The following is a 24536-nucleotide window of genomic DNA, read 5'->3' as shown; positions in this document are numbered from 1 at the left end:
TCAGGGTCATCATTACCATGCAATTGTTGATGGTTAAAACCACATTTTTAATCTAACTCTAAAGAAGACTGTAAAAAGGAAAAAAAAAATCTTGTAAACTTTAAAAGTTTAGTGTTGATAAAAATTTCATATAAGTAGCAAATTTATTTAATGTAGCTACCTACCTTAAGTTTTAAAAAATCTTGTAGGGGTAATAAGGCTAATATTATCCTGTAGTTAATATAAAGCTACTTTACTCAGACTCCCAGAGTCTCTTAAATTAATATTTTTATTCTTTCATAGAACATTTTATTGGGTCAAAGAAGAAAAATAAAATATAAACCTTACACCAGGATTCTACATCTAAGAGAAGTTTTAAGAGAGGAAGAAGGAAGAAAAGAAGTAAAAAAAAAAAAAAAAGGTAGGAAGAGGGAATGAAGGAAAGTAGGAAGGAAAGAAGGGAGCCATTTACTGTGAAGAGACAAGACAGAGGTACATGTCAGCAAGTCTAGGAATACAAAGAACTAGAACAGTTTGGCTACTTAATGCACCCCTAAAGTAATGTGGTTTAAAAAAGGGAAATTGCATAAGTTTCCAGAATTGTATTCATGCTAGAACAACCAACCGCTGCACTCACCATTCTTTTTTTAAATTGCATTTTAGGTTTTGGGGTACATGTGAAGAACATGCAAGATTGTTGCATAGGTACACACATGGCAGTGTGGTTTGCTGCCTTCCTTCCCCTCACCTGTATCTGTCATTTCTCCCCATGCTATCTCTTCCCACCTCCCCACCCCACCATCCCTCCCCGATTTCCCCCCAACGGACCCCAGTGTGTAGTGCTCCCCTCCCTGTGTCCATGTGTTCTCATTGTTCAACACCCGCCTATGAGTGAGAACATGCGGTGTTTGATTTTCTGCTTGTGTCAGTTTGCTGAGAATGATGGTTTCCAGGTTCATCCATGTCCCTAAAAAGGACACGAACTCATCGTTTTTGATGACTGCGTAATATTCCATGGTATATATGTATCACATTTTCCCTATCCAGTCTATCGTTGATGGGCATTTGGGTTGGTTCCAGGTCTTTGCTATTGTAAACAGTGCTGCAATGAACATTTGTGTGCATGTGTCCTTATAGTAGAATGATTTATAATCCTTTGGATATATACCCAGTAATGGGATTGCTGGGTCAAATGGGATTTCTATTTTTAGGTCATTGAGGAATCACCACACTGTCTTCCACAATGGTTGAATTAATTTACACTCCCACCAACGGTGTAAAAGTGTTCCTATTTCTCCACATCCTCTCTAGCATCTGTTGTCTCAAGATTTTTTAATGATCGCCATTCTGACTGGTGTGAGATGGTATCTCAATGTGGTTTTGATTTGCATTTCTCTAATGACCAGGGATGATGAGCATTTTTTCATGTTTGTTGCCTCCTGTATGTCTTCTTTTGTAAAGTGTCTGTTCATATCCTTCGCCCACTTTTGAATGGGCTTGTTTTTTTCTTGTAGATCTGTTTTAGTTCTTTGTATTCTGGATATCAGCCCCTTGTCAGATGGGTAGACTGCAAAAATTTGTTCCATTCTGTTGGTTGCTGATTCACTCTACTGACTGTTTCTTTTGCCGTGCAGAAGCTGTGGAGTTTGATTAGGTCCCATTTGTCTATTTTGGCTTTATTTGTCATTGCTTTTGGCGCTTTGGTCATGAAGTCCTTGCCTACACCTATGTCCTGAATGGTTTTGCCTAGATTTTCTTATAGGGTTTTTATGGTGTTAGGTCTGATGTTTAAGTCTTTAATCCATCTGGAGTTAATTTTGGTGTAAGGTGTCAGGAAGGGGTCCTGTTTGTGCTTTCTGCACATGGCTAGCACCATTCTTATTTTTCAGAGGTACCATGTAACTACGGTTTGAATGACCTTGGATATGAAACATAATATATCCGTTTTCCCTGTTACTCTTCCAGACATGAAGTAGAGGAAAAACAAAAGAATCATCTATTGCCCTATATCAATTTTCACATCATTATTCTTCAGAATTCAATGAAAAGGTCTCATCCAGGTTCCAATTTTCCACATAATCACTTTCTACCATCCTGATTTATTTTACAAACAGCAATTGTTAGAAAGCATCCATATCTGATAGCTCTACAGTTAAACATTTGAATAAAAAATGCAGGGCATGTAGTGAAGGAAACTGAGCACAGCAGGATTTTCAGAAACCAACAGTAATATCTCACTGTTCAGACAGTTATTTGAGAAGCAGCAGTTAGGCTGCTAGAGTTCTAGAGTTCATCTTTGTTCTCATGCTCACAGACAGGGTTAGCACAGTTCATTTACAGCAAGTTGTGTCATTCACAGTTATTTTGGTCTTGACATGTGTCACGTAGATACATTTATCCACATGATTGCTAGGTTGTAGAATAAGTGCAGGGCAAATTATAGAATAAAAGTATAAACATTCAAGTCGTCATACCCTGAAAAAAATGTGTTAGACTGTAGTTGTAAACTTTTTGCACTAAATCCCATTTCAGGAACAAAATAAATTAATACCATAGGATTCACAACTGAAGGTGGCTTTCTGATGAAGCCTAAGGAAGCAGTAGCTTTTAAACTGCAGAAAGGAAGCTTCTCTCACCACCGATTTACTCAGGGCAAGTGGAAATACATGTTAAGAATGCTTACCCTAGTTAAGTGCTAGACAGCAGCCCCCTTTAGAAAAACCGCAAGGCTCCAGTAGCCTATTCAGATCTCCTTCCAGCAATAAGATGATTCTTGAATCAAAACCATAAGTCAATCGGTGCTTCCACTATGACACCATGCAGAGTCTGAACTCTAACTGGTATTAAATGCACAATTAATTACTTTCAGGAAAATGGATGATTCATGATGATGGGAAGTTAACAGAAGTGTGGATGAAAGTGAGAAGAAGGACATGTGCTCATGACAGGATGGTTTGCACTCCACCTCGGACATCAAGGACTCTCAGGGCGTTTGATCCCACCGCACCTGGCAAAGTGGCAGGTTAGTCGGCCCCGCCGCTGGGGATTTCTAGTCTTCTCTGGGCTGAGCTGGTGTTTCGTGACTGGTTCCTTTCTCTTCTCTTCAGGATAGGGTCTCCAAGGCTGCCAGGTGTCTTGAAAAATGTCTCACGATGTGTGTGTTGGATGCTCTTGGGGGTCACTGGAACTGGTGACTAAAAAAAGAAAAAAGTGAAAACAGAAGTGAAGCCATATTGCTTCCGATCTCTGAGGAGTAGAAAGGCAGCCCTTTATTGACCTGTGTGTTAGGATCCCGAGGCAGATGTTCCTTCTTCTTTGTTTTCCTATCACACTTATCCCGTTTGTCTCCTCTACTTACCACAACTGAAAATTAAATTCATATTTATTGTTTTGGGTGCAGAACGGCAGTCTACCAAAGAGGGTACAAGTGTGGCATCTGGAGCCAGGGACTGGGCTCTCCAACCGTGGGCAAGTTACTTAAGCAGTCTGTCCCTCGGTTTCCTCCTCCATCCAGTGGGGATGGTAAAAGTACTGACTTCATAAGGTTGTAAGAATTAAATAAGATAATAATTGTAAAGCACTTTAGAGCATGCGAGGCCAACATGGTTTGTCTTGGCTCTTTCTCTTTACTTGCTAATACTTATCCCCTAATGTTAAATGTTAAATATTTATTCCTTTAATGTGCCCTAAAATGGCAGAGACCATTATCCTGTTCACTGCTTTATCTTCACTGCCTGGGACATGGTAATAGAAAATTCTATGTTATGCTATAATCATCTTGTTTGAAACCTAACATGTTCATTTCAATGTCTAGCAAACTTTTGAGCCTTTGAACAACTTGTCTAAAATATTTTTGGCCAAACATAACTCTTTATCTGGGAGAGTAAGTAATCATTGTGAACAACCTAATATATAATAGGAATTCAAATATTTATTGACTGAACTGCAAATGGAAGTTGGGGGACAACCATAGACTCACTAACTTATATTGATAATATCTTTATGTAAATGTTTATGTTTTCTGAGTAGGTACGGATGTATATACATATATAATTCATATATGTATTAGATGTATATACATATATAATTCATATATGAATTATATGCACTGGGGATATAGGACACACATGCGAATACATACATGTATTGTAAATATAGGCATATAAAACATGTATTATATGTATATATACATGATATACATACAATACATTCAAGCTTTTATTTTCACTAGGTCAATAAAACAAGCCACCCTAAAATTTAATTATACAGCCATAAAAACAATACATATGTGTATTATACGCATCAATAAATGCATACACATACAATACACATGCATTATATGTACATACATCTATGTATTATAGATGTATATACATATAACATGTACATACACACATGTATATAATGTACACATATATTATACATACACATATGTATTGTGCAGTACATACATATCTGTACATAATACATGTGCATTATATAATGTAGATGTAGACATATCTGTATTGACACATGTATTATATATGCATATACATAGACATAAACACATGTATTATATGTACAGACATGTACTGTATATTATGTATTAGACATGTATCATATATGTATTCTGTAATACATGTCCATACATATAATACATGTGTTTATGTCTGTATGCATATATATATCTGTCTGTACATATAATACATGTGTTTATAATGTCTGTATGCATATATATATATATACACACACAAACAAGAAATGACTGATGGGCTAAGAGTGAGTTACTATCAAGACTTCTGTTTCCTTTGATAGTTTTTATAGCTGTATAATTTAGGGTGGCTTCTTTTATTGACCTAGTGAAAATAAAAGCTTGAAGATCATCAAAATAGTAAAAATACTCAGCATTCCTCAAAAATTCCCCCAAACTATGCCTGAAACAGGTCCCCTCTAATTTTAAGAAACAGAATGACAACTAAAAACATACATTTTCACCTTTAAAGCATAGGATCTCTTTCCTCATGTCTCAGTGCTTTATAAAAGGAGTAAATAACTCTGAGTCTACAATGGAAGTCGGGTGGAGCCTGACCTAGTGCCTTTGTCTGGGAGTCATGTGGCTAAAACGAAAGCTGGTTAATCACAGGCATACCCCTTCCCAGAGTGATGGTGTCTTCAGGAAATTTCAGGCCTCACCTGTTGTAATTTTACTACTGAGACTGGATGTCCCACGTAAATGGGGGACTCAGGTTGGACGACATTGTGTGACCGTGACATCACTGGACTCAGGTTTAGTGAGGGCTGACCCTGAAGCTGAGGGTCTGCAGAAGGGAGTGTGGATGACTTTGGATTAACCACAGCTGTGGGGCCGACGAGAAGATGGGCTACTGATCCAAGGCCAGGCAAGCTGAAATTCACAGGTCCTGTGTTTGGGAGAGCACCAGGAGAAGAAGAAACCGGGCCCGGTATTGCAGGAGAATAGAGAACAGGAAAAGGGCCCAGAGACGGAGAGGGTAAGACCATGCAAGGGACACTGAGAGACGGCAGCTGACCTGAGGATGGGCCCACAGTAGGGGGGGTTTGGCTGCCAGATAAAAGTACATTGAAACCATTTAATCCTGAAAGAGAAGCAGAACAGGTGAAAATCAATGTATGTCATCATGAGGATACCGTTCAAGCTCACATTTGTCATGGTCCTTTCAAAAGGAAGTCCACAAAAAAATCAATGAATGATGAGACCTTCCCTCAGCTGACTAGGCAAAACAGCCCACACCCTGCTCTACACAGCTGTGGCCAAGACTGTAATCCCACATTTACCTGTGTGATCATTTGGTTGATGCTTGTGAATTTTTTAACCTGAGTTCCACTGAACTGAAACTGAGAAGGCAAAAAGCTTGGATAAGAAAGATTACATCTTTATTTTTATTTATTTACTTATTTTTTGTTTGGTTTTGAGACAGAGTCTTGCTCTGTTACCCTGGCTGGAGTGCAGTGGTGTGATCATGGCTCACTGTAGCATCAACCTCCTGGGCTCAAGTAGTCCATTTCCACCTGCAGAGTAGCTAGGATCACAAGTACGCCACCATACCCAGCTATTTTTTTTTTTTTTTTTTGGTAGACAGGGTCTCCATATGTTGCCTGTCTGGTCTCAAACTCATGGGCTCAAGTTATCTTCCCATCTCATCCTCCCTAAGTGCTGAGATTATAGGCATGAGCCACTGTGCCTGGCCAGTAAATCTTTATTTTTATAAATTCCTCAATTATCGCAGGCAACAAATTAACAATTTTAACAGTACCTTGACTTTGGCATTAGGAAATAGTACAGATAAATACATATTCAAGCTATTACAGATTTCTTAATATACTGTTAAGGTCAGCACGACGTGGAAATTTTGACAGTACTAGGCTGGTTGCCAGGTCTTTTTATTACTATCAGTAATTTTAAAAATGGTTTTCCTAGTTGCATTCAATATAATTGGCTTTATTTGTAAACCCATATATTTAATTCTATGCATCTGTAAACATTATGAGGAGGTATCCATGGCTGTCACCAGCCTGCCAAAAGGTCCATGGCACAGAAAAAGTTAACAACCCCTGTGCTGGGCTGTAATTTTCATTCAGCAGGGGCTGAATCTATTTTTGTTCATCCAGGTATTCCCAATACTCAGTGCTTAGGGAAAGCACTAAAAGGTATTTACTAAAGGAATAAATATTTTTTTCTAAATAAGTGAATGATCATAAATACTTACCTAACCTGATCTAGCAGGTTAGGCTTAAACTAACGAGGAATTGAGGAAAATCAATTTAGTTATCTTTGCATCAAGAGCAGCTTTATGTACAAAGTACATACTTTAAAAGTCTGGTATCTACTGTATTTTGGCTTTAATTCAAAATAGTAACAGCATTTATTGAGTCTCACTAAGTGCCAGGTGCTATTATTCTAAATGCTTTAGATATGTTATCTTATTAAATTTAATTCAATTTTCACAGCACCCATATGAAGCAGGTGCTATTATTACTGCTGTTTAACCAATGAGGAGGAAGAACACTTAAGTTCACGCAGATACTAAGTGGTTTTAAATGTCAAGCCCTCTTACTCCAGACCTGGCACTTGACCACGATGCGATATATCCAGTATCTCTAGATGTTCAAGACCTCAAAACACTAGCTGCATGCAATGGCCAACACGTTCATACTATTATATGAAAGCAATGCTAGATTCAGCTGAATTACCGTGCTTTTTTCACCAAATAAAGTTTAATGTATTTTTTTTAAAAATCACCTGCCTTAATGATTTTCTCATTACTCCTGAAGTTGGTGAAAGTAGAAGCAGCTTCTCCCTTCATTTGCAGATGGAGAGAACAAAGGGGCTGAGTAAAATGACTCAGGTACATCAATAAGCCACTTTGGTCAGGTGATACAGACAAAAAATTTAAAAATCCACTTGAGGATCTGACTGCCACAAGGGGCTCTCTTAAGACATGATGACATCCCTTACCTGTGGGAGACTGCACACAAAGATACTGTAGCAAAGAAGGCTCTTTGGTGCTTTCATTTTCTTTTGAAGGCTTTTCAACATCTGTATTTCTTGAAGGATTTCCCCACTCAGAAGAAACACAACCGTTTGCTGTTGCCTTTCCTAAAATCTCTTCTGTAGCAGGGAGTTGGCCATTCACATGAATGTCTTTGAGGGGTACAGACGCTCTGTTACCCATAGTCTTGGGAGAGGCAAGGTCCATGGAATCTGAGGGTTTCTAAATACAACCAAACCAGGAAGCAGGAAAGCAAGTCAAAATTCCAGTAGTAAATCCTGTTTTTTTTTTTTGAGATGGAGTCTCACTCTGTTGCCCAAGCTGGAGTGCAGTGGCATGATCTCGGCTCACTGCAACCTCTGCCTTCCGGGTTCAAGCAATTCTCTTGCCTCAGCCTCCTGAGTAGCTGGGATGATAGGAGTGTGCCACCATGCCTGGCTAATTTTTGTGTTTTTAGTAGAGACGAGGTTTCACCATGTTGGGCAGGCTGGTCTCGAACTCCTGACCTCAGGTGATCCACCTGGCTTGGCCTCCCAAAGTGCTGAGATTAGTAATCTTAGTAACAGCTTTCTTAATATTGCTAACACATAAGCATAAAGGTAGGATATAGCTGTGTGCCACACTGATTTGTGTATGTCAGTGTTTTCATTGTTTTTGTAGGAATGGTCTGAAAATAAATGTCATGTCATGTGCATCTATTGTGATTTCTAAATAGAGAAATGATAGAGATTTTAGCAGTGGAAAACTAGCCATGGTGGTTAGACTGTGAGATATGTTTCTGAGCTGGTAACACATGTAAAGGGTGTTGATACTATTCTTTTGGGGTCCTATAAGAACTGTGGGCTGATCCAAGATGTCTTGGTTACCTAAGACATATGCCAGCCAGTCTTTCAGTTTTGATCTGCAACCCCAGGCTATCTACGAAATGAGAAAAATTCATTCTGGCAAGAGAAAAAAAATAGAGAAAGGTTCTTAATTAGTCTAATGATTTCCATGAAGTGTGCCCAGCCGACCCACTGCAAACCACTGTAATGACAGTGCTCCTGCTTTCTAAGAGTTTTACTGGTCATATCTCATTAACCTCTGAATGGCTACTAAGCAGAAGACGTGGACAGCTCAGATTTTTGCTCTTTTCATTTTGAAGCTAGGGAAACAGGATCACTGAGCAGTGAGAATTGACCAAGCATAGATCTGATAGCCAGACAGCACCCACGTTATTCCCTCTGGAACTCAGCTGCATCCTGGATTAAGATGATTATTTCAGTGATCCTAATTTGTTTAAAAAAGAAAGGATGTAAAAAAGACTGGAAAGAAATCTACAAAATGTTAACAGTGGTGCCTCTATGTGGTAGCATTCTGGGTACCTTTTTTTCTTCTTTATACTTTTTAGCATTTTATACAAAGTGTGAGTTTTATAAAAATCACCTTTCTTTTTTTATTATTTATTTATTTATTTCCATCTCAGTTTTATTTTATTTTATTGTTTTAATTGCATTTTAGGTTTGGGGGTACATGTGAAGAACATGCAAGATTGTTGCATAGGTACACACATGGCAGTGCGATTTCTTGCCTTCCTCCCTATCACCTATATCCGGCATTTCTCCACATGTTATCCCTCCCCAACTCCCCACCCCCCGCTGTCCCTCCCCTATTTTCCCCCTAACAGACCCCAGTGTGTGATGCTCCCCTCCCTGTGTCCATGTGTTCTCATTGTTCAACACCCGCCTATGAGTGAGAACATGCGGTGTTTGATTTTCTGATCTTGTCAGTTTTCTGAGAATGATGGTTTCCAGGTTCATCCATGTCCTTTCTTACGCACTATTTTAGGGGAAGATTTTTGGCAGAGCCACTCTAGTGCTTAATTAATTATGAAAGTGACATGAAATAGCCCCATATTCCAGACTCCATCACTGATTAATATCAGTGTATCTTCATTAGGAAGAAGCTCAGGGCTAACAGGATGTCACCAAACATATCCACCGGCACTGCCTTACCTTGGGCATGACGAGCGACAGCGGGCCATCTTCGTATTCCCTGCTTTGCCTTTTTGTGGCTGGCTCCTCCTCCTCCTGAGGCTTCCTCTCCTCGGAGAGGCGCTTCTGAGCTGAGGGTGCGGATGACAGCTCTACTGTGGCTGGGTCTTCTGAGCTTCTGCCATCTCTCTCTGATCCTGACCCCGACACTGTTCCCTCCTGCAGACTTCCATACAGCATGAACAGTGAGGCAGAGGGCACATACACTAGAGGCTGGCCAGCAAGGAGAGCTGGCTTCAAGCTCTCCACAGCAGAGGCTGCAGAAGTGAGTGAGATGTCTACTTGTCCATTCAGACCGTTCTGTACGGAGAATGCCTGCAGGTCTGTCTGAGCAACTGAAAATACTGGGTGGGCTAAAGGATTAACACAATATTCTGAGTCAACAGAGAGGACAGGGCAAGGAGCAACAGGGTCCAAGCCACTTGATGGAGGCACCACTCTCTTGCTGGCAAAGGCTTTTCCCCTGTAATAAAAAGAAACAACAAAGTTAGCACAATCTACCGACTCCTGACCCTTTACTTTTCCAAAGAGAGTCATGCCAAATCAGCAGTGAGATAATATTCCTCAGGCAGATAGGAAAGTGCACTTGCTGAGCACATGTTACCTCATCCCAGAGGCAGATGTCCAGGTGTAGCCTGGATAAATGGTTAGGATGGGGTGGGAGAGCCGATGAGGGAAAAGCCATTGGAATCTCAGGTGAGAGAACATTCATTCCTCCTTTATCTCTTCCACATCTGATAGTTATCAATTACCAATTACCAAGCACTTACACCCTTGCCATGCATGTATATACTATTATAATTAGCATAATACTATAACAATTTATGCAATTATTATAATAATAGCTACTCTTATTTCCCCCAGTTTAATAGTGAGGAGGACTGAAGTGCAGAGGTTGATCACCCTGCCTCGGGTGAGCCAGCTCTCAAGTGGGAAGCTGGGCCCCATGCCCATATCTGTTTGATGGCAAAGCCCATGTTCTCAGTCACTGTGAGAGACTCTGGGAGACTAACAGAAACTGGACTTTGATTTTAAAAAAGAGGAATCTCATTTGTCTCATTTCACAAATCTAGTATGAAATAAGTGGGCAGTGAGGAAACAAACTTATCTTCTAAATTATTATATTCTGTCATTCTTGTCCCCTTCTGCTCAGCATTATTAACAAAATTTTAGGCAGCACACAATCAAAATTAAGTCCCATAAATGTGTAAGTTTATAGGCCAGCACAGTGGCTCATGCCTCCTTTGGGGGACTAGGAGGGAGGAGTGCTTGAGCCCAGGAGTTTGAGGCTGCAGTGAGCTATGATCACGCCACTGCACTCCAGCCTGGGTGACCCTGTCCTAAAATAAGAAAATGAAATAAATAAGATATAAACAATGTTTGGGCCTTTCATTTGGAAAAATTTCCAAACATTTAAAACCATGTTTATGTTCTTAGTATATTTTTAGGAATCAAGAATAACGATCCTTTAGGAAATAGTAAACAGGGGATAGGGCTTGGTGGCTCATGCCTGTAATCCCAGCACTTTGGAAGGCTGAGGCAGGCGGATCACCTGAGGTCAGGAATTTGAGACCAGCCTGGCCAACATGGCGAAACCCCACCTCTACTAAAAATAAGAAAATTAGCTGGGCGTGGTGGTGCACGCCTGTAATGTCAGCTACTCTGGAGGCTGAGGCATAAGAATCTCTTGAACCTGGAAGGTGAAGTTTGCAGTGAGCTGAGACAGCGCTACTGCACCCCAGCCTGGGCAACAGAGTGAGACTCTGTCTCCAAAAAGCAAAAGCCAAACAAAACAGAAAAACCAGTAAACAGAGGACCAGGATTTCTTTGTTTTCTGATGGAATCATGAAGACTTGTTGTGCCCACCATTTCCCTCCCCACTGTGCTGCTAATAAAGTGGAGTATACTGGGCTGCAGAGATGATCACCTTTCCAATCAGCTGCCTCTGGTTGAGTAATGGGTATTGCTCAGCTCTGTGAAACTGAACATGCCCACCCTAGGCATCACTCACCATGCCCCCACCAGCCATCCACCTTCAACTTCTCCGTCTCCACCAGTGACATCACCAACACCTGACATGCAGTTGTACTTTCTTATGCCTCTGTCTCCTTTAGCTCGCCCTGCCAACTCACTGTCTCACACTGGTTTCCCTTTCTTTCCAGCTCCGCTGTATACAGCTCAGCTCTGTCTCACAGCAGACCAGAACGACTGCAAATGCTCTGTTCTGTGACCTGCCTTTCTCTATGCCTAATCCCAATTATGAAAAGTAGCCAGGATGATCTTCATCAGAGAACCTACAATAGCTCTTTATGGTTTCCCTGATGAATCCGAACTCTTCTCTGGCTTTCAGAGCTTTTTGCCAGCTTGACCTACTTACCTCCAACACCTAACCTCTTCTGCTGAATGATTTTTCCTTTTCCTGTCCTGTTTGGACAAACCATGACAGCAAAACAAGCCAGGCTTTGGCTCTTCTACTCCCTGGTTCTGCCTTGTGACCTGCTTATTCCCATGTCTGTCGTTAAACACTTTTCTAACGTTTCTTCTGCTTTCTCTGGTGATATATGATTTCTTTCAAAATCAGGCCCAAATTTTAAGTCAGACAGCCTGGGTATGAATCCCAGCTTTGTCACCTATTAGCAATGTGACTTTGGGAAAGTTATATAACCTTTTTATACTTCAGTTTTCTCTCTGTAAAATGAGGGTAGTACCTCTCTGTAAAACCTCAAAGAATTGCTCTTATGATCAGATGAGTCAATACACACTAAGTCTCCTGCAATGGTACCTGGTAGTTGGTAGCAAAACCAACCACAATAATGACAAAGTGATTCACGGAACTCTGGTGCATCATTTCTCAGGGTCATGTTAATTATGAATTGTCTCTTTTCACTGTGGTCTTTTTATCTTGTTTCCTATAAGCCATCATAGCTTACAGGATACATTTTTCATACTTTTGTGTCCCTGATACTGCTTCCTGCACAGTGTAGGGCACAAAGGGAACAGTTACCAATTCCTAACAAATCAATGGCTGACCTAAAATTTTTTCTTTTGATGGGTGGCATTTCAATTTAGTCAAAGTTAACACTAGGAGATAGAAAAGAATACACTCTGAGCTTTTATAGACTACTTACTGTGAATTGTCTTCTATTTTCTGTCTATAGACAGCTGCCAGGCTTCCAATTTCTAAAGAGAAGCCACCTGATCCTGAAAAGAAAGATGAAGGCTTGACAAATATAGCAGGAGACTTACACACACCAACTATATACTGAGAATTCTATAGCTGAGAATTCATTATTCTCAGCTCAGAGATTACTCAAATCTGTTATGGTTTTGATTCAAAGAAAAATTTTCAGAAGTTAGCTGTTCATGGTGACTTCAGGTCTCACCAAGAATTCAAAATAAGCCTGGGCAATACAGGGAGACCCTGTCTCTACAAAAAGTAAAAAATTAGCCAGGCATGGTGATGTGTGTTTGTGGTCCCAGCTACTTGGGAGGCTGAGGGAGGAGGACTGTTTGAGTCTGAGAGTTCAAGGCTGCAGTGAGCTGTGTTGTGCCACTAGACTCCAGCCTGGGTGACAGAGTGACCTTTCTCTCAAAACAAAACAAAACAAAACAAAACAAGCATTGCTTTATAAGTCTAATAAATTTCTGAGATATATGATACAGGCCAACTATGGCAACCAACTGGTCTACAAGGTGACCAGGATCAATTTCAGGAAAGGGGTCATATTCATAGGCTGTGATATCAGCGTCTCCTTTGCCTCCAATAACTGTTTCACTTCAGCTAAGTAAAAAGTAGACCACTGGGAAAAACAGGCAGGGCTGAGAGGGTCAGCTTGTTTTAAAATGCTAGCACATGCTGCACTGGCATGGGCTACAGTTACATGGCAACTGATAGATTTCACACATTATGCAAAGGCAGATACCTTGTTCTTCTCTGTATGGGCTGCTGGGTTCTGAGTTCACCTTCCTCTGGATCCTCTCAGAAGCCTGAACTGTGTTAAAAGAACTATGGCGAGCCAGCTTCTGTTTTGCACAGACTTGAATCTGGCCATATGTTTCTCTTTTCAATTCTGGTAAGACAGATGCAGAAACATCCCCCAGTTCTTCATCTAAATAAATGAGAGAATTGGTAGTGTTGTTATACAGCTGTAATTCAGGATAATTTTCATCTATTTAAGAGACGGCTTTGAACCTATAATTGTAATAGAGCTACTACCCTATAAATAAAAAACTAAGACAATCAAAGGAATTTTATGAGCCTTGTCTCAAACCCCAATTTCTTTCAATGTACTTATTTTTTTAAAATTAGTGAATGACTATAAAATGAGATTGAATCCATATATATTCTAAAATTATCTGAACTGCAACAGAAGTAGAGCAAGATGTTCTTCAACCCGAATTAGAATGAGCCTCACATTTTAGATGCTCTATTTGGGCAGAGAGTATCAAAGGAAAGCCCGACCATGCTCAGCCCAACATGCGTATTTTGAGATTCACTTTCAAGATTAATTGAGATCAGCTTCCTATGCCACAGACCTACAACAATGAATAGGAGAATCTCTATTTTCTGTTATGTTTTATTATTTCTTTCTTGTGCAGTAGGAGGCTCAGCTACTATGTGACCACAGGAATAAGGTTAGCAGAAACCTTATGGTTGAAATGCTGTAGACCAGTGAGATAATAGAAGGTTAGGCCCTGGAGACACATTCTGTGTTTAACAGAGTGTATGTGGGGTCAAGATAGAACTTTCTATATAGACTTAGGCAGCTATCCCTGTTGTCCAGACGGTCCTCTCTACCTTGTTCATTTGTGCTAATGTTTTTCTAAGCTCAAACATGCACATTTCAGTTAGAGAATTGATTTAATAAATTGAAAGACCCAGCTAGACTTATATTTTCTAAAACATGTAATTTCACATGAATGTAACTTTAAAATAGAAACAACTACAAAAAGTCACCTTTACAGTTTTCTTTTTCTTTTAACAAAAGCCCAATTAAAAAAATCAGAAATTACAAAATCAAAAAGAAAACAGGTCAAGTCATTAATAGGGACCATATTTGCCTCCTTCCTAAAACAAAATATTGGACATAAAACTGTGGCTCTCAAGACATTTGGACATTAGCACATGAAGGACAGTGATCTCTCTGAGACAGGAATCAAATGAGATGAGCTCTATGATGATTTTAGCTTACTGCCTGGAGAATGTTTCTAGGTTGGGATGTAGGGAGGGGGACTTAGACAGAGACTAAAGGTCTCCCTAAGTTGAGGATAGAGCTGGGAGTCCTGGAAAGTCAAGGCAGCTAGAGTTTACAGGGCAGAATGCTGGAGAGGAGAGCTATACAGAAAATGCTGGGGATTTGCAAAGGTTCCACCTGAACATTCAGTGGAGTTCCGATGCATGTGAGAAAGATAACTGAGGCCAGGGAAAGAACCATTCAAAAGCACTAGAGGGAACAATGTCTGCAGCTCATATAGGACTGAGAAAAGTGCCTGTTGCCAATAGCTACAGTAGAAAAACCTAATTCAGGAGGCATTGGTTAGAGTACTAAAAAGGGTATTGCCCCAGTAATGGGGAAAGCATACTGAAGACTAAAAGCTGATAGTCTTGCTGAGCCAAACTTAAAAGCAAGATCCAAAAGGATCACTGTTTTCATTTAACTTCACCACAGCCCAGAACAAAGCTCAAGAACATTTTTAGGAATACAGAAATATTTAGTACCTAATAATGTATGATTCTCAGTGTCTGGCATACAACTGAAAATATAACCCACAATGAGGAGAAAAATCAATTGAAAGAGACCCAGAAGTGATACAGATGATAGACAAGTAGACTAGCACATTAAAACATATTAAAATTACATACCATAAATTCAAGACGCTAGAGGAAAGACTGGATATGTTAAGTCTTAGAGACATGAAAAATACAAAGGCTGAAATCAAACTTCTAGAGATTAAAAAAATACAGTGGTGAGGATGAAAAATGCAGTGTATATAATTAATGGCAGATTAGAAATTGCAAAAATAAAGAAGAGTGAACTTAAAGACACAGCAATAAACTGTACAAAAATGAAATGCAAGAAAAAATAAATGAATAAATTATCAGCAAACTGTGGGACAACTTTAGCCAAAAGCAAAATAGTATCTGTAAAACTAGGAGATGAGGGGACATGAAAAATATTTGATTAAGTCCTGGTTGAAAATTTGCCAAATTTGATGAAAACTTCAAACCCAAAGATCCAGAAACTCAACACACTCACGTACAACAAATGAAGCAAAGAACACCAAGTATACATCATCAAATTGCTTAAAACCAGTCATAGACACTTAAAAGCAACCAGGGAAAAATGACATGTTACATACAAACATGCAGTCAATTTATTTTTAATAAAGGCGTAAGGAAGTTTAGTAGAGAAAGGATAATCTTTTCAACAAATGTTGCTGATACAACTGGATATCCATAGACAACCTCTCATTCCCTCAGAAATGAACCCCATTGATCCATGCCTCATACCACATGTGTAATTTCATATGTTAGGCAAAGATTTCTTAGATAAAAACTGAAAGCAGCCGGACACAGTGGCTCACACCTGTAATCCCAGCACGTTGGGAGTCCAAGGCGGGTGGATCACCTGAGGTCAGGAGTTTGAGACCAGCCTGACCAACATGGTGAAACCCTGTCTCTACTAAAAATACACAAAATTAGCCGGGCATCATGGCGGGCGCCTGTAATCTCAGCTACTCGGGAGGCTAAGGCAGGGGAATCACTTGAACCTGGGAGGCGGAGGTTGCAGTGAGCTGAGATCATGCCACTGCACTCCAGTCTGGGCAAGAAGAGCAAAACTGTGTCTCAAAACAAACAAACAAAAAACCCCAAAACAAACAAAAACAAAGAAACTGAAAATATGATCCAGTAAAGAAAAAATTAATACAAATTAATAAATTAGTGGACTTCCTGAAGATCAAGATCTTCTGATTTTCAAAAGACACTGTTAAGATAATGAAAAGACAAAGCCACAGATGGAGAGGAAATACTTGGAAATCATGTATCTGATAAAAGACTTACATGCAGAATGTATATACAACTCTCACAATTCAATAACAGGAAAGCAAACAACGCAATAGCAACAAATAATGGGCAAAAGATCTGAGCAGACACTTCACCAAGGAAGATAAACAGATGGCAAAACAGGTGTTCAGCATCATTAATCATTACAGAAATGCAAATTAAATCCAAAATGAGATACCACTATACATCTATTAGGATGGCTAAAATTAAAAAGACTGACCATATCAAGTTTTGGCAAGATATGGTTGAACTAGAACTCTCATATACTGTTGGTAGAAATGTAAAATGTTATCACTGCTTTGGAAAACAGTTTGGAAGTTTCTCAAAAATTTCAAATATCTACCCTACCATACAATGAAGCCTTTCCATTCCTAGGTATTCACCCAAGAGAAATGAAAACATATGCCCATACAAAGACATGTACACAAATAATCACAGGAGCTTTATTTATAATAGCCTCTTCAGTAATAAAAATAAATTACTGATACATGCTGCAATATGTGTAAATCTCAAATTAATTATGCTGAGTGAAGGAAGCCTGATCAAAAGAGTATAGGTGTCTGGGTGCAGTGGCTCCTGCCTGTAATCCCAGCACTTTGGGAGGTGGAGGTGGGTGGATCACAAGGTTAGAAGTTTGAGACCAGCCTGACAACATGGTTAAACTCTATCTCTACTAAAAATACAGAAATTAGCTAGGCATGGTGGCGCACACCTGTAATCCCAGCTACTCAGGAGGCTGAGACAGGAGAGTTGCTTGAACCTGGGAGGCAGAGACTGCAGTGAGCTGAGACTGCGCCACTGCACACTAGCCTGGGTGACAGAGTGAGACTCCATCTCAACAAATAAACAAACACAAAAGAGTATAGGTTATAGTTGATTCTCATTATTCACAGTAGTTATTTTCTATAAAGTCACTGTGAACGCTGAATTAGCAAATACTGACCCATTGCTTCTAGCAGACATAAAGGGTTAGGTTCTTCTGAGCCTCTGGTTCCAACATTTTCATTAGCTGATCAATATATGACCTTGTTTATATGTGTTTCTTTTTAAAGACACCTTGTTTAATATATGTTGTTGACTTGTTAACACTGAACTTGGCCAAAAGTACTATAACTCATGCCCGATCAAAGCTTATCTAACACATGTAGATTCTCCGTAAGGCACAATGCAGCCTTTCTTGTGCTAAGAAACACTAGACAGCAATACTGGAGAGCCAAAATGCACAAAAATGTGAAAAAGTGGCACTAAAAAGACTGCAAAGAGAATGCTGGTTTATGGTAGGAGAACTGGAACAAGAAGGCAGAGTACTGCCTGATTCAACTTCAACTGGGAATATGTGCACTGGGAGATCCAAATTCTTCACCAAGCTGTGCATGACCACAACTGACTAGGGAAACACCCTGGGTGCTGACTTTGGAGTTACATGTAAATTTTAGTAAGCAGACAGATTGGCAAATAAGAAACCTGTGAATAATGAAGATCGACTACACATGATTCACTTACAAAAAAATTGTAGAAAATACAAACAAATCCAGAGTGACAGAAAGCAGATTAGTGGTTGCCTGGGGAAGGGTGTGGGGACCAGGAGGGAGGAACTAAAGGGGCAGGAGGTGGCTTTTGAAGGTAACAGGTATGTTCATTACCTTGATGATTTCACAGGTACATACATATAAAAAACTTATCGAATTATTAACTTTAATTTCCTACCATTTGTTGCATATCAATGATACCTTGATAAAGCTGTTACAAAGAAAACACCATTCATAATACACTGTGCCATGCTGGTAGGAAAGAAGAGGAGAAAGACATTTATGAAATTTGTGAGAAACTGCTAGCCAAGGGGTAAAGAGGAGTGGCTCAAGGAATCAAACGGGACTTGATGTTATCAGTAACGAAACTAGGGAATATGGAAAGAAGACCAGGTTTCTGAAGGGTAGAGAAAATACGTTCAATTTAATGTTCCTGACCTGCCTCCAAAGTCTTTCTCCCACATCAAATCAGAGAGTTCTCCCAGTTCTGTCCCTTGGTGCAACTACATGAACTCCTTGACTTCTCAACAGCCGCTCATCTTCCAGTTATCTTCTTTTCTTTTCTTTCTTTCTTTTTTTTTTTTTGAAATGGAGTTTTGCTCTGTCACCCAGGCTGGAGTGCAGTGGCGCAATCTTGGCTCACTGCAACCTCCACTTCCTGGGTTCAAGGGATTCGCCTGTCTCAGCCTCCCGAGTAGCTGGGATTATAGGCGCATGCCACCACACCTGGCTAATTTTTGTATTTTTAGTAGAGACGGGGTTTCTACCAAATATTGGTCAGGCTGATCATGAACTCCTGACTTCAGGTGATCTGCCCGCCTCAGCCTCCCAAAGTGCTGGGATTACAGGCCACCGTGCCTGGCCCAGGGATCTTTTTTTCTTCAGTGGTACTACCACCTTTGAGTCCTTCCTCTCTTTTAATCATTGTCCAAAGACTCTTTGTTAATCCTATCACATCCAGTCCAAATTTCTTGGCTCAGTTTTTGAGGTCTTCCAAAAATGCAGTCTCCACTGATCACACTGTATCTCATTTTCTATCCCACATTCTCTTCGTGCCTCCAAAACCCAACAGCCCACCAGAACTTAATCTGTATCCTCTCTGAATGCCTACAGAGCCAGTACCACTCCGTCTAGTGTGTAATTGCTCTCCTAACTTTCAAATATATGCTAATTACATGCCTAATTTTAGAAGCTCATTAACTAACTAAAGTGAGTAAGGCACTGTTCTGGATACTATGGGGTAATCAAGGATGAATAAAGATGATGTCTGGTCTCAAATGTGTAGGGCTGGGATGACACCATCATATCAACCTCACCCACCACAAACAGCACAATACTCAATTGCAAGCGTTCAGATGACACACTCCGCTCTGGGCTATCAGGGAAAACTTCATGGAGGAGTTGACATTTGAGCCAGATCTTGAAGGCTGGGAATATTTTCTTATTAAAAAGAAGAGGGCTTCACAGGTGAAAAGAAGAGGAGAATCCAGAGGCAGAAAGCAGAAAATGGCAAAGTGGTATGCTTCATGCAGGTGGGGACTGTCACTCACATCTTCACTCTCTCAGGGCCCTTAGCATAGTCATTGGCACAGAGTCCACACTCAGCATGTATGCTGGGTTGAATTTGTTACACTTGATTTTAAGTGGTTTCATCTAGATCCTGAGTGAATAACATGCTACAAGTGAGGTGGAAAGCGATATATTTATAAGCCTGGGATAAGTGGCTCACATTTATACCATTAACACCAAAATTGGAAAGGTAATTTAAAAATAACTTTAATGGCTTTTTCCCAGGCAGTACAGCTACATGTAAAGTAGCTGGTGCAGTTGGATCTAGTCCCTGATTGCTCACGTATTACCCATGAAATAAGTAGAAGATAATATCCTCTTTGACTCCAGTTTTATAAAATTATGATATTTATAACTTTTTAAATAAATTACAGAAAACATGTCCATTACATCCACACTATATTTAGATGCAATCTTACCACATATTAGTTTTGTGATAGTAATTGATGTGATTTTTACTCATAATTTTTATATTATGTGGAATTTCAAAGAAAAATCACGTTTTATTGTACCAATGTAGAAACAATGGAGCTCAAAAGAGGTGTCATTTTAAATGCTTGGTCCCAAACTTTCAGGAAAAAGCTTTAGAACAGAATTTAAACAGCGAAAGAGCTGTAATTTAGTAGTTACAGAAACTCCCACATTATAAACACTCAGTATTTCCTTTCCTACTGTGTGCAGGCAAACCAGCACGCACCATTTGTAGGCTAATGTTAACCGTTCCAAGACTGGAGTCACTAGTCTAATTTTGTGTGTGACATGGGAAAAGATCTACCACTCACTGTGTAGTAGATGTGAGCTGGGAAAAGGAACTGAGAATTCTAAATAAAACAGCCTGCTAGCAAAACCACGCCACCTTACCACTTGAGCTGAAGTCCACCGGCCCGATCCATTTGAAGGCTGGTTTACGGCCTCGCTCTTCTGTTACATGTACTTTCTTTATCAGAGCCAAGCTGGTCAGAACATTGGCTATGTCATAGAGGCGTCGTACCTTTGCTTGAAGATATAAAACATGATATGGTCATGCCGCCTGTGACACCATGACAGTTTAGTTTACATGACAGGTAACTTTTCTCAGCTACCATATAAATCTCGGATGGAAAGCAGCAGGTTGGGATGAGATCAGTGGCTCTGTCATAAAATCGCCCAGGCTTTATGTACCTGCAGTATCTGAAGGCTAAGGGAAGGTTAGTGTGTCCTTCCACTTCTACAACTTCACACCTCTTGCAAGAGGCACCTGGTGACACACAGGGAGCATCGTAATTGCAAAATCACCAAGGGAGGGAATGGGCTGTAATTAAAGGCTTAGTAAATGTAATTCTGACATGGCAAGTCAAAAGCATGCCCTGAGTTTCTCCCACCAGGAGACTGTGGCGCCAGGTCCACCAGGCAGGTGGTCTGTGAAAATGACAAGGATTCCCTAGAGCTTCCTGCCAGGCTGCACTCCTGGGTACACAGGATGCTCAAGGTCATCACTACAATGTGTGAAAGATAGGCAGTCCCTAACCCGAAATTGTAGCATTCCAGCCACCCAGTGAGAAGGGGTGGAATGGACCTCCCCTGAATGTTAAGTGGTTTTGGTAGAAACACTTAAAAATGTACAAAATATATGAAATACTCAGACGGGGTGGTAGCACATTAAGCAGGCAAGATCATGACCACAAAGTATTTTCTATTTAAGAAATTGATTTACAGGTAGGAAACCCATTTGACCTCAGCATTAAGATCAAGCAAAGGAGTTTGAATTATCATCCAGAAATAGTAAGCATTCACCCCAGATGCAGCTTTATTTTTCCCAATCCTGATTTTTATCTAGCCATTTCACCCACAGGGTGACTGTAATTTCAGCTGGAAACAAAAAATAGCTAGAGTATGTTGAGCTCATGGTTTCCTGGGGCTTGAATAGGCTACCAGCAGCCCAGGGCATGTGGCTCAGTATCCGAGCTGGACAGAAAAGGAGGATGCCCTGGGTGTGATGTTTGGAAACTCTCTCCCTGTCCATGTCCCACCACCCTTACCCTGGCCATTCTTCTGGTTCTTACCTGCAGACAATTTTCATCTCCACCCTTCAGAAGAGTATGCAGGGGGTGGGGAAAAAAGGGGAAAGAAAACTCAGACATTCTGTCTTGGATGTAGCAATACTAAAGAGAAATGCAAAATAATTCACACCCTCCCTGACCGGCGTTCTCAGGATAGTGTTCTGTTTTTCACCGTCCACTGAAACCATCAAGGGAAAGGCACTGACAGGACTTTAAGCTGAATGCTAGTCGGTGACTAACTTACCTCTCACAGCACCAAAACCCTTTATGAATGCAGGAAAGGAGTATGCATGTCAAAAACAATATATATATATATATATATATATATATATATAAAATCTTGGAAGCAGAAAACATCAACATATGAAATCCCACCCTTTTTGTGTTAGTAAGTGGATGTAGGTGAAGACTTACTTTTAAATTTACTATGGTCCGGGGTATCTTGGCTTTCTTCTATCAGTATTTTGGCAGCCACGTCCAGAGTGACAATCTTGGTTTTGGAGACGAGGAACAGCATGACAAACTTCTGGCTCATAATTCTCAGAGACTTGTCTTTTCTACTGTTTGCCGATGCTACACAAGGAACGAAACAAAAGCATTAAAGCATATGATTTTCTACAAGAAAGGCTATACTTGCAGCTTGCCAACATGATCTAGCCCTACCAGCACATGGAAAGATCACCCTTGTCAAAGGCAGAAGCTTACTGGATACACAGCACAGAAGTCAGCTCAGGAAGAAATGAGACAGATTTTCTTGGGGCTTATAAAATTACTCTACAGTAGGCATAAACTCTGAGATGCATATTTTAAACCACTCAAGTGCTTTATACTTATACTTTCTATAATAGAATCCATGCGGTAGTTTTCCTGAAGCAACTTCTTGGAAAGATTAATGTAGAAGGATAAAAGGATAGGGTAGGAATACAGAATTGTTTTCAGAACATCAACTCTCCTCTCAAAGGCAAGAACTCCATTTTTATTCTCTGTGCCCGCAATATCTAGACTATACCCTAAACATAGTAGATGCCCACCTCTTCCATTTCTTTTCAGAAATATGTGAATAAATGAGCTATATATAAACAGGAGACAGATTAGATGTGTGCTCCAGTGGATGGCAAGCAAACCATCCCTGACAGATGGCTGTCTTCTCTGGTTATAGGCAGTGAATCTAATGAAAACCAGGCCCACCATTCTTTCCATTTCTATTTCTTATATTTGCACTTGTACTTTGTCATCTTAGCAACAGGGATGAAGATCTGGCTAAAACAAGAGGATAAATATGAATTGGGAAGGAAGAACCATGCTGATGTAAATAAAAATTCTGCTCCAAATGAAAGCAGAGGTTGTCTGTCTTTCTTATCAACATTTTCTTCAAACAGAGTTCTTTCCTAAGTAGTCTACTCCAGTATATAATTTGATAAAATTCTTTAAAAAGATAACTTTTTCAAAGTAAATCTTACAGTTATACAAAAAGAACCAGCATGGGGCTGCCTGTCTATAAATGGGAGTACTGCTAGTGATCTATTCTCCCAACAGGCCAAACACGAGTGACCTGCCATAAGCCAGGTTTATTTAAATGAGGTCGAGCAGGCAGTCCAGTTGGGGAGCCATCTGCCTCCTTTTCTTCAGTGAAGAGAATAAGAGGACATCTCCCTCCAGGGTTGTCAACCTGGCACTTCCCATCTGAGCAGTGAATCTTTGCAGAGGAGACCATCACTCATTCTTTCTCTGCCATTACTCATGAAGTTACAATGGACTCACAGGAGGGATAGTCAGGTTCAGAGAAATCCAGTAACTGTTGTTCCTGCGAATCCGGATCACCATCTTTTTTACGTTCTCCAAATTTATAATCCATCAGGTCCAGCTCTTTCTGTTGGAGATAGGCCATCTGCTCTTCATATTTCTGCTCTTCTCCTAGTCTCTGGAGGTTCCTCAGGGTTTTCGGCAGGCTGTGCCGTCCATGCCAGCCATACTGATTCTTAGCCACCCGGCTGACCAGATGCAGCGACTCCAGCACATTTACAATGTCGTAGATGCGTCTCCTTTCCACACCTGTTTGAAAAACAGAGGCCAACAGACATCATGCAGACAAACATTTTTGAAGACAAGTTCCTTGAGAGCCTGGACTATGTCTGTGAACTACTTTGTCTGATCCCCAATATAATGCCCACTGTGTGGATGCTCAAGAGATTCAACCTGCAAGGATGCAAGCAATAGAAATTATTTTTCTTTTTACTTCTTGAGATCCAACCCTTAAAAATATCGAAGATAAAACATCTATCTAGAGATGGTGATAGTTCCATCTGTCTGACATAAATAGTATAGCAACTTCTCTTTAGACCTGTTAGGCAAACCACACAAACATTTCAGCATGCTGAAATGGGTGGACTGAGCAACACACGTAACAGTGTGCCTAATGGACACTTGATGAATGGATGGTTGACTATGACTTGTACTCCTAATTATGCAGACTATAAAATCAACTGTGCCTAAAAACTGACACTTCACTATTGGACAATACTATCTACCCTTTCATGGAGTTTGAATGACATAAAAAAATTACCTTGATAATGTTCTCAATGGACCAGTAAGGAAAACAGGTGCAAATATTACGTTTTCTATTTCGAATTGGAAATGCAGGTGTCAAGGGCTTGAATACCCTTCTCATATTACTGAAGGAAGCCAGAGCCAGGGTTGGAACAACAGGGGAGTCTCCTTTTGCTCATGATGGCTATTGACAATTCTCTGTGTTCGCATTCACCATAACCCAGCACACAGCCCAAAAGTGAAGCACAGAGACTCCAGTACAAGCT

General features: G+C 40.2%; 1 protein-coding gene across 2 annotated transcripts in view; it reads right to left on the bottom strand.

Annotated features, from left to right (window-relative positions):
• Nucleotides 1-1179: 1179 nt before the first annotated feature.
• E2F7 (E2F transcription factor 7) overlaps nt 1180-24536 on the bottom strand; it is a 41769-nt gene continuing 18412 nt past the window's right edge. Inside the window, exons 5-13 of one of the 2 annotated variants that reach the window (XM_003927824.3) lie at nt 23485-23775; nt 22138-22296; nt 20546-20680; nt 13444-13629; nt 12649-12721; nt 9482-9983; nt 7454-7709; nt 5152-5573; nt 1180-3173 (exon numbers count right to left, since the gene is read on the bottom strand). In XM_003927824.3, the coding sequence (XP_003927873.1) occupies nt 3003-3173; nt 5152-5573; nt 7454-7709; nt 9482-9983; nt 12649-12721; nt 13444-13629; nt 20546-20680; nt 22138-22296; nt 23485-23775 (2195 nt within the window). In that variant the 3' untranslated portion in view covers nt 1180-3002. The remainder of the gene's footprint in view (nt 3174-5151; nt 5574-7453; nt 7710-9481; nt 9984-12648; nt 12722-13443; nt 13630-20545; nt 20681-22137; nt 22297-23484; nt 23776-24536) is intronic. The other variant, XM_074402528.1, reaches the window with a different exon arrangement.

Source organism: Saimiri boliviensis, chromosome 7 (genome assembly GCF_048565385.1).
Source record: "Saimiri boliviensis isolate mSaiBol1 chromosome 7, mSaiBol1.pri, whole genome shotgun sequence".
Lineage (NCBI taxonomy): Eukaryota > Metazoa > Chordata > Mammalia > Primates > Cebidae > Saimiri > Saimiri boliviensis.
This window is presented reverse-complemented; position numbering and strand designations above follow the sequence as displayed.